This window comes from Scomber japonicus, chromosome 11 (assembly GCF_027409825.1).
Source record: "Scomber japonicus isolate fScoJap1 chromosome 11, fScoJap1.pri, whole genome shotgun sequence".
Classification (NCBI taxonomy): domain Eukaryota; kingdom Metazoa; phylum Chordata; class Actinopteri; order Scombriformes; family Scombridae; genus Scomber; species Scomber japonicus.
In genome coordinates, this window is record NC_070588.1 from 9,592,815 (window position 1) to 9,608,247 (window position 15,433).

General features: G+C 39.8%; 1 protein-coding gene across 1 annotated transcript in view; it reads left to right on the forward strand.

Annotated features, from left to right (window-relative positions):
* Positions 1-15,433, forward strand: part of ptpn4a (protein tyrosine phosphatase non-receptor type 4a) — an 84,874-nt gene that overhangs the window by 57,609 nt on the left and 11,832 nt on the right. The window contains 8 exon segments of the mRNA XM_053328669.1: positions 219-309; positions 1,415-1,503; positions 6,139-6,202; positions 7,644-7,816; positions 9,152-9,220; positions 9,353-9,487; positions 10,529-10,690; positions 15,153-15,312. Of these exon segments, the coding sequence (XP_053184644.1) occupies positions 219-309; positions 1,415-1,503; positions 6,139-6,202; positions 7,644-7,816; positions 9,152-9,220; positions 9,353-9,487; positions 10,529-10,690; positions 15,153-15,312 (943 nt within the window).

A 15,433-nucleotide genomic window follows, 5' to 3' on the forward strand; every position in this document is an offset into this window, starting at 1 on the left:
ACACACCACTGATCGCTGTCTGTGTGTTTTTACCCTTCTCTCTCTCTCTCTCTCTCTCTCTTCTCTCTCTCTCTCTCTCTCTCTCTCTCTCTCTCTCTCTCTCTCTCTCTCTCTCTCTCTCTCTCTCTCTCTCTCTCTCTCTCTCTCTCTCTCTCTCTCTCTCTCTCTCTCTCTCTCTCTCTCTCTCTCTCTCTCTCTCTCTCTCTCTCTCTCTCTCTCAGTGGTCTATCTCCTGCCCAGTCAGAGTTTAATTATCTGAACACAGCACGCTCGCTGGAGCTCTACGGGGTAGAGCTGCACTATGCAAGGGTAAGTAAGGTTTGATACCGCTTCTGGTAAGACCTCTGTGTGTATGTTAGGCTACTGTATAGTTTGTGTTTGTTTGTTTCTGTGCTGCTGTTTATCTAGTTCCTTGTTGTATTTTCCCAGCAATCAATGGGACATCACTTTTTCCTCACCTCCTGCACAAAAACCTGACCAGAACAAGATGATTTAGTCCCATTGTAATACAAAACCTGATATCAGGAAGTCCCACTCTGTAAAAGCTTTCCCCTTTAATCAATTACATCCTTTCTTGTGGCCACTTGTGTAAAAAAGATCACATGAAGCTGAGTTGAATCTGAACATTGCTCCAGCCTGATCTCATCTCCAGCTCCTCCCATAGCAGTTTACAAGTGCAGCAATGCAGCTCATGTTTAACACTCATTTGAAACATGAAAGTCACTCCTGAAATGGGGTCACCAGGAATAAATCATCACTCTGAACTCAACAGTCTTTTCTAGTTGGTTTCACGTGATTACTGATTAGGGAAATTGTGTCAGAGCTCACAGAAAGTCAGTGTCGTTACATCGATGAAGCAGCATTAAAAAGACGTGTTTCAGTCAACCTTAGCATCACATTGCACATGCAGTAAGCAGGAGTTAATGTATTGTGCCTAATTTCAGGTATAGAGCAGTTTTAAATTCATATTATGCTTTCAGTTTAATGCATTATATACATTTCCTCCTGGACAACTTTGCAGGCTCACAAATCTTTCTTTGTTTTAGTCCCCTGAGGAAGTCTAGTGCATATTGTAAAGAATTGCATTCCTAAATGATATTATAAATCAGCACAGAAGTCTCAGTGGCATTAAACAAGTTGAGGGCTCTAATATAATATTTACTGAATGCAGAACCCACAAGTAATCAGTTCTTCCTGTCCTACTGTGTGTGTGGAGATCTTACAGTGTCTCATTACCCTCTGCTCTTGGTTTGAGGCAGGTTTACCCAAAAGGGCGGGTTGTTTTGTAGTGGTGAGGAAGCCTGTCCGAAAACCTCTTGCTCTTTATTTTCCTGTTGTACTGCCCTCCTCTTTGTGTCTCCACCTGTTCAGTCAACACACTCTCTAAAAAAAAACTCCTTTCCCCCTCTATCAGGACCAGAGTAACACAGAAATTCTCATTGGGGTGATGTCCGCCGGCATTGTGGTTTACAAGAACAGGGTACGGATCAACTATTTCCCATGGTGAGTGACATACACACACACACACACACACACACACACACACACACACACACACACACACACACACACACAAAAATCCCCCCCATAAAACAAATTTCGAAATTACAAAACCTGAAACCATTTGATGAAGATTTAAAGTACAGATTTTTAACTGTGGGAGGGGGGGATAAGTTGTGGGTGGCTTTGGTGAGAGGTTGCTCCAGGACCAGTGTTGATCATATCAGATTTGTCACAGTTCAATTTTAGAAACTTGGCCTACTTCCATGATTTAATTTCAGTGAGGCAGTTGGTCAGGGTGGGGTGACTCGCAGTGGAGTTGGGTTTGGTGAATATGTAATCATCCGCATAGCAGTGGAAGTTGAGACGATGACAGCGGATGATATTATGAGCGGGAGTACGCAGAGGAAGAGCGGGACCAGTACGGTACCCTGGGAGACGCCTTGAGCCAGAGTAACAGTGGCAGAGATTAACTTGTTAATGCTAATGAATAGGGTTGTACTGATGATACAGAGGCTTTAAACACACAATATCATCTCCCTAGTTCCAGTGGGAAAATGTCTATAATATGATAATAAAATGAAATGAAAATTAAATATAAAGAAAGAGATCACAACTGACGCAAAACATAGTCCTTGACTAAGAATGAATCTGCCAAATAATTTGCTGTTTCAGATACTCAGTGTGACACATTAAAGGGGACATATTATGCTTTTTTTCATTTGCTGTTATTTTGATGCTGTTTTGATGTCGGTTATGAATGCCAAATATGGTCAAAGGTCTAAAACTTGAAAATCCTTCCTGAAAGTCACAATCCCAGGTTGTTGCTGGTTCTGAACGCTTCTGCAACACTACTTCACAACGCTACTTCCTCCTCATGATGACCTCATATTGTTTCTAAATGCCCACTAACAGCCATCCGCTCTGTAGCCTTTGTTAATAAGGTTGCCCCATGGGTTGTTTGTAATGTCCGTTCACATATTTCAGATTGGATTTCAGATTTTTTATTTGTGAAGTTTCGATTACTAGTCCAGAAGGAGAAAAATAAGTGCAATCCTTCTATTACTGTTTCCTTACATAGCCTTCCAATCTTCTGGAAGTGTGCCGATCAGAAAAGAGTGGGATCATCGGGGGGGGGGGGGGGGGCTTAAAGAGTCAAGAGCTAAAACAGCATTTTAGAGAGAGAGGCTGAACTCAGGGGCTGCATAAAAATTCAGTATAGATAAATAAGGAGGTTCTTTTTAAATCTACATTATGCAAATATTGTAGTAAAACCCCATAATATAAATATATAATCCTGGAAATATACATGATGCGTCCCCTTTAAAGAATATTGTGATCACAGGGCCAACAGTTTCAGTTACACTTGCTGGGAACCTTCGAGCAAGGTTACCGAAAACCAACTCTGTGGCCAAAAGCAGAAACCCTGGCAGCTCAAAGGTGAGAATGAGTGCAACTGCATGGACGAGGAGCAGGACATTGCAAGCATTCTCCGCTGATATATTCATACACACAGTACACATTACTGCGGGGGCCAGTGTTAGCAGCTCCTCTCTGAGCCTCAGTTTGAATCTTTTTTTCGCTGCTTTTTTTTTTTCTCCCAGCAGCTCAAGCCGTAATTGTTTGATGAGAGTTGAAAGTGGGTCTCTGTCATTTCCCCCGCCAGATTTTTGGGAAATCAAACTATGGATGTTCTAGTTACAAACCCACCTCTCTTGCCATCAGTCCGCTTGCCAGCTCTACTTGAACTGCCTCCAGGAACCCTTTTTGCTGAGAAATGTGCTGTGTAATATTTTGGTAACCTCTCACATAGTGATTATTGACATGGCATATTAATGTTTAAACCCCTCCATACCCCGCTCCCCTCAGTTGATCTTTTATAGAATTATGCAGATGATTCCATCAGATGTTTCTAGGGGACGGGTTTCGTGTTAAAGTAGATTTCCTGGAATTATTATAGGCATCAAATCAATCTGCTCGCTTTTCTCTCTTTGTCCTCCTTTCCCCCCTCTCCCTCGGTTTAATTCTCTTACTCTCATCACTCTTAATTTATCTTGCTCTCATTCTCGCTCAAAAGCATTGATTCTTGGAAATCTCCCATACTCTGCCGTTGCACTGTGGGAGGCTAAATGTTAATGGGTGCCGGGGGTGGGATAGTAGCTACTCAAATCCTTGTAACTCGTCAAGATAATTCACTCATGTGTAGGCTTAACACACACACACACACACACACACACACACACACCCTGACCAAATGTGCATAGCAGCTGGTGTGTGTGTGTGTGCATGTGGATGGACATGAGTGTATATGTCTGATGACTGAAAGATGTTTTTGATAAGATGACTTTGAGTGTGTGCCAGTTTGTAGAATGACTGAAGTGTGTGTGTGTGTGCGTGTGTGTGTGTGTGTGTCCTTGAGTAACACACATTGTGGGGACATAATTTATAAGTGCGGACACTCACCTCTCATTTCAGGACAAAAATTTAAGGGTTAGCATTTGGGTTTTATTTGTGCAGGGTGAGGCTAAATCTTCAGGGAGCTCATGCAAATGTCTCCTAAATGGAAAAAAAACAGTTTGCTAAAGCAAATGTGTGTGTCTTTGCGTGTGTGTATGTGTGTGTGTGTGTGTGAGAGAGAGAGAGAGGGAGAGAGCATATCTTGTGAGCCGATCTAAATTTAGAGTCCAACAGTGGTGTCCCCAACAGCTGTCCACTACCATGTGGATAGAGAGAGGGAAAGAGAAGTCAACAGTGTGTCTCAATCCAACTGTCATTGATTTTCCTTTCTCTTTATTTCTTTCCGTCTCTCTCATGCCCGTTCTTTAATGAATGCTTTTTTACATCTGCCAGGATCCCGTCACTTGTCACGCCGTCGCTCCTTTCTGCTTGTATTTTTTAAAAAAACATTCTTTCTTGTCATAAAACGAATTGTAAGATGAGAAAAATGAGAGAGGCATGGGCATGTTGATTTTTTTTTTTTTTTTTTTTTTTTTTTTGCTTCTCTTTTCCAGTTTCTGTTCAGAGCAGCCTGACAAATGAGCCACACTTAGATGGGCCATGACTCACACTCTGCATAAGCATGTGTGTGTGTCTGTTTGTCCATGCAAGTATGTATGTGTGTGTTTGTGTGTGCGAGTAAGTACGTAAAATATATTTAGCAGGGAGCGATGAGTCACAGCAGCAACAGAGCTCTAGGAAGGGATTATGTTACTGTGCTGCTCATCAGCAGACCTCGTACTGCGGCCGAGTGTGCGTGTGTATGTATGTGTGTGTGCGTGTGTGTGGTCTTCTGATTTGAACATTATTTTTTATATTGTTGCAGCTTCTTTAGATGCATGAATAGATAATAGAGTGATGAGGAAAGAACCAGTGCTGCCCATAGCCTCCAGTTATGGAGGGAGGAATGGGTCAGAGGTTAAACAAGCGGTCAGGATGTGACACATGGGTCGGATGAGTCGATGAGGATGTCGACATCTTGACTTTTTTTTAGTTCCTAAAGTGACGTTTGGATTAGTTATGCTTCCGTTTACATTGACTGAACTCACGCTGCGTAGGTGCACTGTTCTAACCCACAGAACTTACATTTAAATTCTGTTTACGATTACAAAGTTTGCAAAGATACCACATATTTTAAGATGAGATGTGTACTGTATGTATGCAGTGATGCACGTCTAAAATAGTTAAATTTGATGGAACGGTGCAGCCATGGAAAACTTCATGGAGTCTTAGGGGTTTTGGGTTTTTAATATTTCAATGAGTTTAAACATCATATGTCTCCAATGAGGAGCTGGAATAAGCTGATAAAAAATATATGATTCTGGCTGACAGTTTGGAATAAGATGTTGTTTTTTCAAACTTAAAGCTGCACGAGGAGAAATTTATAGAGGGCAACTAGATGTAGAGGGGGATTAACCAAAAAGAATCCAGAAAATATGTCATAATTATTTAAGCCTGCTGAAATAAAGATGTTTTTCTTTTTTTTTTGCTTTCATCTTTTTTGATTTATTTTCTCACTCTGGTAATATGACAAGAATCACAACTGGGATTTGATAAGAAGCAGAAATTATAAGCAGAGTCAGAGTCAGAATTGAAAACATCTTTACAGTATCCAATTATAGCTGCAGCGTACTCTGCCTCCAGTGTGGAATATCTAGCACAGTGTTCACCACTGCATGGAAAAGGTACAAGAATCTGTAAAACTACACTGAATGAAGCAGTCTTTAAGTCTTCAGTGGGTTTATATCAGTGTAATAACATGCAACATTTGATCAGTAACTGGCTGTGGCCATTAGGAGGAGCACCATTCAATAGACATTGAAGTTATTGTACATTAAAATATTGCATTTAATTGCAAAATTGGTTAAACGTGTGTTTTGTGTCATGATTTGTAAGTGTTGATTGGGTTCAGTCCCTTTTTAGCATTACAAAATTATCAAAAGAACATCAGGATAGTAATTCTGTTCATGTTTGTCACTCAGTTTTTTATATTAGCACATATTTACTACTGATGTTTTAATACAAAGACTGGCCTTTATTAACAAAAGTGGAAAATTTAAATGTGGTTTCAATACAGCTGTTGGACATTATTAGAGATATTTAATTTTCTTGTGTCTTGTTTTTGTCTTTTCTTGCTTTCAGGTTGAAAATAGTGAAAATCTCCTTCAAGTGCAAACAGTTCTTTGTCCAGCTGAGAAGAGAAGTGGTACGTGAACACACACACACACACACACACACACACACACACACCGAGTTTTAACCAAATGTGTAGTTCTGTTAAATTATGTTCGTATTAAATGTTCGTATTTAAAGTTCCATAAACGTAGACATAGCTGTGTCTGTATATGTGTGTAAACTATAACCCCTTTTATACAGAGATCCCGTATTATCGCCATAAAGAAGAGCTGTCATTATGCCGGCTTTGCTTTGTTAACACTTGACCAAACAAAGCCGGCTCTTTAAATGGTTTAGACCTGATGGTGATGTTCCGTAATCAGAGCTGTGACGTATAACACAACAGCGTCAGCATCTAGTGTGTAGTCCCGACATGACGGCTGTCCCTCTTACCCCAACATTAATTCGGCAATGTGACTCTCTGCTGCCGGCTTTAAAGTGAAACAACAACGCCCCTCCTCCCTTCCATGTTCATACCTTTTTTTATACAGAGCGGTGAAATAACAGCGTAACATTCCCTGAACATGCTGTGTAAAAGGGGCTCGTGTCAGATAAACCCCCTGCTGTCCGTGTCCTGGTTGTCTCTTCTTTAATCCCCCTGAGTGTATCTGTATCGCCTGTTTAGCAAGTGGATCTTTTTTTTTTCTTTCTTTTTTAAAATTCCCAACACAACAAACAATTTGACAGAGAGTTGATCACTGAGTCACTGAGTCAACTTGCTGTTTATTTACACCACAAATATTCACACAGTCATTTTTCCGTCATTCCATCTCTGTAAAAAAAAAATATTTTTTCCCCTCTCACATGTTTCTTCTGGAGTAAAGCTGGAGTCATTATTGAAATTTTATGTAACATTTAAATGATATGGGGCTTTATTTTGTCTTTTTCCCTTTAATTCCTCTTTTTCGCCTTCTTCCTTAATGCATCTAGAGAACAGCTGCTGGATGTTGTTGCTCAATATTTCAATAATCTGTTAATAAATAGATTGCATCGAGTAATTTAATGCCAGGATTTTCATTCCGTCTCTTTACTCGTCTCTCACTAATCCTGTCCTGTCTGTAATGATACAGTATGTTTGTTTGAACGTTGCCCTCTTGGTCACCTTATAAGTAACGAAAATCTCTGCTAACACTGATAGTACCAAATGTACGTATGTCATGTAACTTGGGGACTTAGGGATGTAATAAATTGATTTAAAGTTGATGTTGCAAGGTTTATTTTTAAATCAGTGACCTTTGTATCTGTACACAGGTCACTTTTGTGTAATACTTGAGCTATTTCCCATGAAAATAAATTACTGGAAACATCACAATGTTTAAAACATGCTTACATTATATCTACACAGCCTGTCTCAACTGCATGTTGGGATGAATTACAGTTACATTTCACCTGCTATTCCTTCACATACTGAGTGCTCTAGTGTTATTGAATGTCCTAAAACTAAATGTTGTCTTCTGGTTCTCTTTACACAGACTGAGACCCGGGAGACGCTGCTGGGTTTCAACATGGTGAACTACAGGGCCTGTAAGAACCTGTGGAAGGCCTGCGTGGAGCACCACACCTTCTTCAGACTGGAGCGACCCATCCCGCCACAGAAGAACTTCTTCGCCCACTACTTCACCCTGGGCTCAAAGTTCAGATACTGGTAAGAGGATAAACATGTACTGTAGACGTGCACAGAGGAGCATGGAGAGAATCCACAAAGAAACATCTCAAACTGAAACATCTTGCATTTACAGCCAGACTTCGATAGATTTAAATGTACACAAAATGACTTGGGTTACTGTCAAGATTTTGTCCATTCGGTCTGATAACATTTGGAAAGTCTTGAATGATGTAGAAACAACAACTTCACCTATGTTCAAGGTGCAGAGAGAAGGTAAAAAATGTCTGAAGAAAGTCATAGCTCCAGCAACACTTGTAGTATAGGATAACACTCTTAATGAGCCGCACAGCTAAATTACTATGCCCATTTAAAGTAGCAAAGAGCTAACTTGATTACTGTAATTATCAATAGTGCAATTAAAAATTAAAGCAAACAGAAGCAGATCAGAAAACAAGGAGGTGTTGTATTAAAATATCAGTAAATATACTTATCAAACAGAGGGAATTAGATATAAAAGCATTTCTCTATTATAGACTTGCTTCCAGTAAAAGCCTGATAATCTCTGAAGTTGAGGTAAATAAAGGGCCTGGTTAAGTTGGTCCTGTTTCTTCATTTTGGTTTTACTGAAATAGTGACCACCTTTCCCCAGAACACCACAACGTACTCATTTATGGTTGATCTTTTTTTTAAAAAGAGGAAGGATGACTGTAAATACAATAAAAACTAATTCTCAAAAGACGTTTCTCAAGGCTGTAGTATCGCAGTGCCTAGTGACCACTTAGTTTCACTTCATATGTGGATTTTTTTATTTCCTTTTTCTGTGAAATTCAAGTCAAAGATGAAATGTGAGTGAGATGTGAGTCTGAAGGTCTTGTGATGTATTATTGAGTAGCAATGATGCAACATGAGCGAGCAAGCCTTACTCTTGATGTTTGGTTCACCGGTGTGTGGGTGTGTTTTTCACACTTGAGAATATTGACTGACTTCTCAATAAGAGCTTTTAGATCGGACTTGATGATTGGACAACTTATTATAAATATGTTAGGCTTGTTCCTGGCCTGACAGCTCAACTCATGCTGGTGTCATTTGGTCATTTTTAGGCACTTTTTGGTAAAGTTTCAGGAACTTCCAGTCATTGAAGAAGTTTTTTATTTCTGCAGAATTAAATAGTAAAAAAAAACAAAAAAAACAGTACTACCTTATTATTACACATATCTTATTTTCGGGAAATAGTATGTAATAAATAAGAGGATGTGAAAGTAAACATACAATTTTAAATGCTAAAGCTTGTCAGGCCATTTCACTTACAGTAGCTTACGTTTTCTTTATCTTTTTCATGACATTGACAGTTTCTCTTGTTATTTCTGTCTGTAGCGGACGGACAGAGGTGCAGTCTGTGCAGTATGGAAAGGAGAAAGGCATCAAGGACAGAGTGTTTGCCAGGTAACAGACATGACTTTCTTAACTTAGCAGCTACAAGCCTCTGGGGAAGAACAAAAAACACTACAGGGGTAGTAATGTATGTATTTATTGTTAAATTTCATCACAATTTAATGAATGTCTTGTTTTGAACAGATCTCCCAGCAAGCCACTAGCCAGGAAATTAGTAGGCGGGACTGACTGGGAGTCGGTGAGCAGGAACAGCCTATCAGATGAGAGACTGGAAACCCAGAGCCTACCAACTCGCTCACCGCCTGGGACGCCCAATCAGTGAGTCAAGGGTTCATACCAGTTGACATCAGTTTAATTCATCCAGTGAATTTTTAACCCTTACATACTGTTCATATTCTACACTCTTGCACTTCCGGGTCAGTTTGGATTCCCTCATAAGAAGTTTCTATACCAAATTTTGACCCACATTTCTGTTTAAAATGCATCAATAGTCGATCTGAATGATCAATAAACGGGTGATAAATGTTTCAGAGAGCAGAAAAAACACCTACTATCACACAATATCATGTCCTATTTTACCTAAGACATGAAAATATAACATAGCAATAATGATTTAAATGTATTTTATTGAAACTGAAAATTACAATGCCTTTATGGAACTGTGAGGTTTGTTGTATAACCATTAGAGCCATCAGTCTTCACTGCTACATCATAAAAAGAAATCCTCATAACTACTATCTTATTAAAACTATAAACTATTCATTTAACTAAAAGACATGTCAATAGATACGGGTTCAAATTAACCCAGAACAGCCTGGATGGACAAACATGTGTAGCACCTTTACCTTTTGCATTTTGGGCCACTTTAGGTAAAGTCATCAAATTTCAGGGTAAAAGACATTTGTTTTTTTTTACAGTGGTCAAATTTGACCTGAACACTATGTAAGGGTTAATCATATTTAGCATGGAGAGGTATATTTAAAATTAATGATTTTGACTGCAAATGAATTGCAGCAACAAAGTCATTCAGTTAAAAGGTAGTATGATATAGTTTTATAGCAGATATATTTGATTGATACAGATTTTTATGTTTCTAGACAAAAAAAGGAAGCCTGAAGCTGAGTCATGAACTTACTCTGAAAAGCCAGATCTGCCAGCTGCTTGAAGTAGACCATTTTCGAAGCTAGTGAATAATGTCTGAAGTGTCCTTGAGCAATTCTCTGAAGATTTCATTGATAATTGTGCCAGTACAATAACTACTACTATCTCTACACGACATTTGGTGCTAATAAATGCATTTCCTTCTGTACCAAGGAGGTTTTCAGGTCGGATACTCAGCCCTTTGTCTGTGTTTATCAGGAACTCACTGTTTGTACAAGAGGGCACGCGACTACGCCCGTCGTCCGTTGGCCACCTGGTTGATCATGTGATACACGCTTCACCCAGCCTGCCCGTCTTCTCCTCCAATCACAAGTCGGCATCGTCCACACAGGCCAACAGCATCAGCTTGGACTCCACCCCGTAAGTTTCATCCCATTCGGACGCTTGATGAAATCACTACTGTCTTACTATCACTCTCATCTGTCCATTTCTCTCCTTCTGCATCTTTTCTTTTTCCTTTCGTTCACTATATTTCTGATGCACATACTCACATTTCTGTAAACCTGTTTCTCCTTTGGGGGGGAAAAAACATTTACTTGGTGGCAGTGTGATAGTTTTCACAGTAAATTCACCACCTTGTATATAAAGCAAACATCAAAAAAACCCAGCCGCCCTTTAATTTTCAAGTTTAATTTAACTCATCAGCGTTAGTGCCGCTCTGTCTGACTGTGGTGCTGAGTTGACTGGTTTTTAAATGTCTGTCTGTGTCTGTGGCTTCTCCCAACAGTTCACACCCTCTCCCAGTGTCACTTAGCTGGCCCCATAAAATGTGTTTATAGCGGGTAGCTTGGTTGTACAAGAGGCCTGAAGTAGGAATTAGTGTGTGTGTGTGTGTGTGTGTGTGTGTGTGTGTGTGTGTGTGTGTGTGTGTGTGTGTGTTTGTGTGTGTGTGTTTGTGTGTGTGTGTGTGTGTGTGTGTGTTTGTGTGTGTGTGTGTGTGTGTGTGTGTGTGTGTGTGTGTGTAAAAGCCTTTGAATAAAAGTAAAGTGGAGCGTGAGTTAATTTTAAAACTCTAGATGCAAAAATCATCAGATTATTATTGAAAGTGTCATCTGTTACAACACTAAAGAAACACGTTATATACGGAAAACATACTTATGTCTCAGTTTGTCATTGTATTTTTTTTTTATTATTATTACATTTATTTTTTATTACAAATACAGTCCCAAAATGTTGTAGCATGGCTCTCAGGAGTTTGGTATTTATAGGTTAATACATTACACACCTGGCGGAAACACATACCAATACCTTGTTTTAACTGTTCAATTACTACTAATCATTTACTCACTCACTCACTCAGGATAGTGGGTCAGCCTCTGTCCAAATTAGAGCCTGGTGCACAAGTGTCTTAAAAATATGTTTTAAATGTTCAGTTATGGACAGTTATGGAGTTATATTCTGACAGTGAAAAAATCTGGTTGTGAAATGAGTTTAATCAGTGTTAACAAAAATATGAAGCTATTAAATTTTAGCCAGATTTCCCAGCTGGACCATTGTGCTGCTCTGTAGAGCCAGAAAGGAGCCTTGTTGATGTGATCTGCACACATGTGCTGTGGGCCCCCTTTTTGTCCTTATTTCTTTCTAAATGAGGCCAAAGATGCTTTGTAGACATGGCATGCATCTTCTGTTGACCCAGTAGGAGTGTGTGTGTGTGTGAGTGTGTGTGTGTGTGTGAGAGAGAGAGAGAGAAAGAGAAAGAATAGACAAGCTGGAACATTTCTCAGTTGGAAATCAGAGTGGTTAAGTAACAATACAGTGGCACTTCCGCTGCCTACAATGCTACACACACACACACACACACACACAACGCTTCAAGTTGTTGGCTCATCCGTCTGTTACGAAGCCAGAAGATGACATAATCACCTGCTCTCTCATCCTCACACAACTCACACATTATCCATGCATGTTATGTTATTTGGGTTTTTATTAGCCGTGTGTATGTTTAGATATTAACCTGTTAAATACTAACTTCAGGTTTAAGTTTTCCGAAAACTGAATTTAATGCTTGAAGAATCCTTAAATGAACTGAAGTTACTTTCGCTTTTATCAAGTACACAAGATGCTTTCATATTGATTTTTTTTTAAACAATACTTGTGTTAGTTTTATTGATTCCAGTTTCCCCATCCCCCAATTCTGTGCCTACTTTTTCATTGAATAGAGAAGATTAGTTCATCCTTTATTCAAGCAATGACAAAAAAACCCAAAGATAAGAAAAGGATAAGAAGTTTTTTAAGGACACAGGGTGGGCTAAATCTTACTAATCTCAGGCTTTAACCGCTGTGCTGCACATGTTAAAAATAAATTAATAATAAATAAATACTTGCCTGGGTACAATTTCCTAAAGTAGATTGGTATCAGAAGGAAAAAAAAATCCAGTTTTTTTTATCATCTCTTTTAGCTTTGGTGACTGCGAATAACCTCTTCCACCATCCCCTCTGTGATGTCTGCTTAAAAGATTTGGTCCAAATCCAGATTACAGTTTGGTTTTGGGGTAGCTATCAGTCCTAAACCTAGTATGTAATAACCACCTCTCTGTGCCAGCTAGACTTAATTCTGCCTTCTCTGTTTGGTGAGAATCAGACATCCCTAATTTTAAAGATTGACATATGTTGACTCTGTATAACAGTATATTTGGAAACTGAACTGATGGAACTAAAACCTTTTCTTTAAAAATAAACAAAAACTTTATTGGTGAAATAATGTGGCAGACAAGGATTGACACAAAGACATGGTGATCATGCAGACAGAAAAAATAATAGACATTAGATAACACAAGACATAGGATGTTACAAGTTATGGGGTGTGTGTGTGTGTGTGTGTGTGTAGGATGTTTTATATAATAATAATAATATAGATATAATAAGATAAAGAACGGTCATCCACTCATGTTCGCCACTCATAGCTAGCTATGGGGGGGGGGTGAACTTATGCATATTATGCATATGCATATTTTTATATTATAATATAATTATAATGGACAGTATGATATTAATTACATTGTTAACCATAAGTGAGTAGTATTATATTCATGTAGCCAAGGTCGGAGAGAGGCCAACCCCAGCTACGCAACCAGGAACCAAGGCAGTAGACAGCCGGGTCCGGCCAGCAGGGTCCTACCCTTAACTAAACCCTATTCTGATATTTTCACCTTCCCCAGTTTTCCTCTAGCCTCCATTAAACCTAAATTAAATCTACAGATTTTCCTACAGATCAGCAGTAAAGCAGCAAAGCATTAACTCTCCAACATTCTGGCTGTAATATCCTGTTTTTAGTCGTGCTGGTTGAATATTAGCCGCTAAGCGAACCCCAACACATTGGCAGCGATGGTTATAAAATGCTATTTTCAAGACAGCGTCATGGGAACCAAGAGTGCAATTATAAAAAACAGTGTAGCACAACATGGCATTCAGCTATATGGTATTTTATGATAAATGACTGTGCTATAATCATGCTGTGTTTTCAGTATGAAACACTGTGTCTGAAAGCCTGTGTGCTGGAAGTGTCACTCGATGGCTTTTAGTGGAACATGGTGGTTGTTTTGCAGCTTGTTTTAGACTCGGGTCACCTCGTGTAACCGCGTGTGATTCCTCCGTCACTGTCCACACTCATCAAGTTCACTCCTCTTTGATGCTTTTAAAGTCTTCTCCGAGCAGAAGAAGACATTTATGATTTAGTTACAATGAAAAGCGTTTGACTAAAGGATGACTAACAGCAGAACTCACTCATGTCCGACGTCAGCTCGGTTTAAATCTCTCTACCTCGGGCGCTTAGTTAACGTATGTGAAGGCATGAAGATACTCGTATATCCATTTCACTCATCTGTGCCATGTTGCGGGAACGCTACATGAATGTGGATTGTTGTAGGAGTTTTGGATCAGGACCGGTGTGTGCTTGCCCTCCTTCTTGAAAGCCTGACCTGGTTTTGACCCATAATAAATGTTAGCGTGCGTGTGTGTGTGTGTGTGTGTGTTTAAGACGCAAAGTGGCACCAGTAGCAGCAGCCAAAACAAAGTCAATGCTCTTTGACTGGTGCTCCGGCCCCTAAGGAGTGTCTGTGAACCACCACCACCACACACACACACACACACACACACAGAAACTAACACACACACACACACACACACATATATACCTGATGGACCATGTTCGTTCACCATACACACTGAGACACACGGCCTTTTATTGTCTGGATGATGGAGTGGAGGGGGGGGGGTGGGGGTGGGGGTGTTTTCCTTCCTCTTGTAGCTCTTTTATTGAGGTTAATGCATTGTGACTAACACAGTGCTATTAAGCTTCTCTGTCTCTTGCAATCTCTTTCTGTCTCATTCCCCCTTTATCCATTTTTCTCCCCATCCTTCTTCTTCTTCTTCTTCTTCTCTCTTTAACAAACAAGCAGACCTCCAGCTAGGCCCATTAATTGTGTCATTTTTTTTCACCTGTTTTCTTTTAGTGCCCCTCCATCTTTTAAGTGCCAAGCCATGATCCCTCCTCCATCAGCAATAAGAGCTACTAAACAGCAACTTATGATATAAATTTTGTGCTTTTTACACTTATAATGAAGTCATGTTTTGTTCCATACTGAGTACAAGTGTGATCATGTTGAATAGGGATACAAAAGTGGAATCAGCACCACAGCGAGAACATTTCTTTGCCCAGATTTTGTGAGAAAATCAAATCGTTGCATCAAATCGTTAATCTATAATAAACACTTTTGTCCCTTCTGTCTTTTCCCTATTTCTGTCTTTCTCTCTCTGTCCCTGACTTTGACTTTGCTTTCCCTCCCTCCCTCTCCCTCTTCTACTCTGTCTCTGCCACGCTCAGGTCTCCAGAGGGATTGGACGGCCAACCTCCAGCTCTGCCCCCCAAGCAGCTGAGCAGGAAAACCTTGAGCCAGATCATCCAGGCCCACTCTCAGCAGAGCCTCCTGGACAACCACCTCAACGAGATGTACGACGTTCCCGTCAACGCTGACAAGACCACGGTCAGTGAGGCCGCACAAACACACGTGCGTCATGAGATTTCAATAAAGAAAATTTAATACAGCAAGCCATCTCAAACATCTTCCTGGTAGTGCTCTTTCATTTCCTTGAAAAATCTTGTTT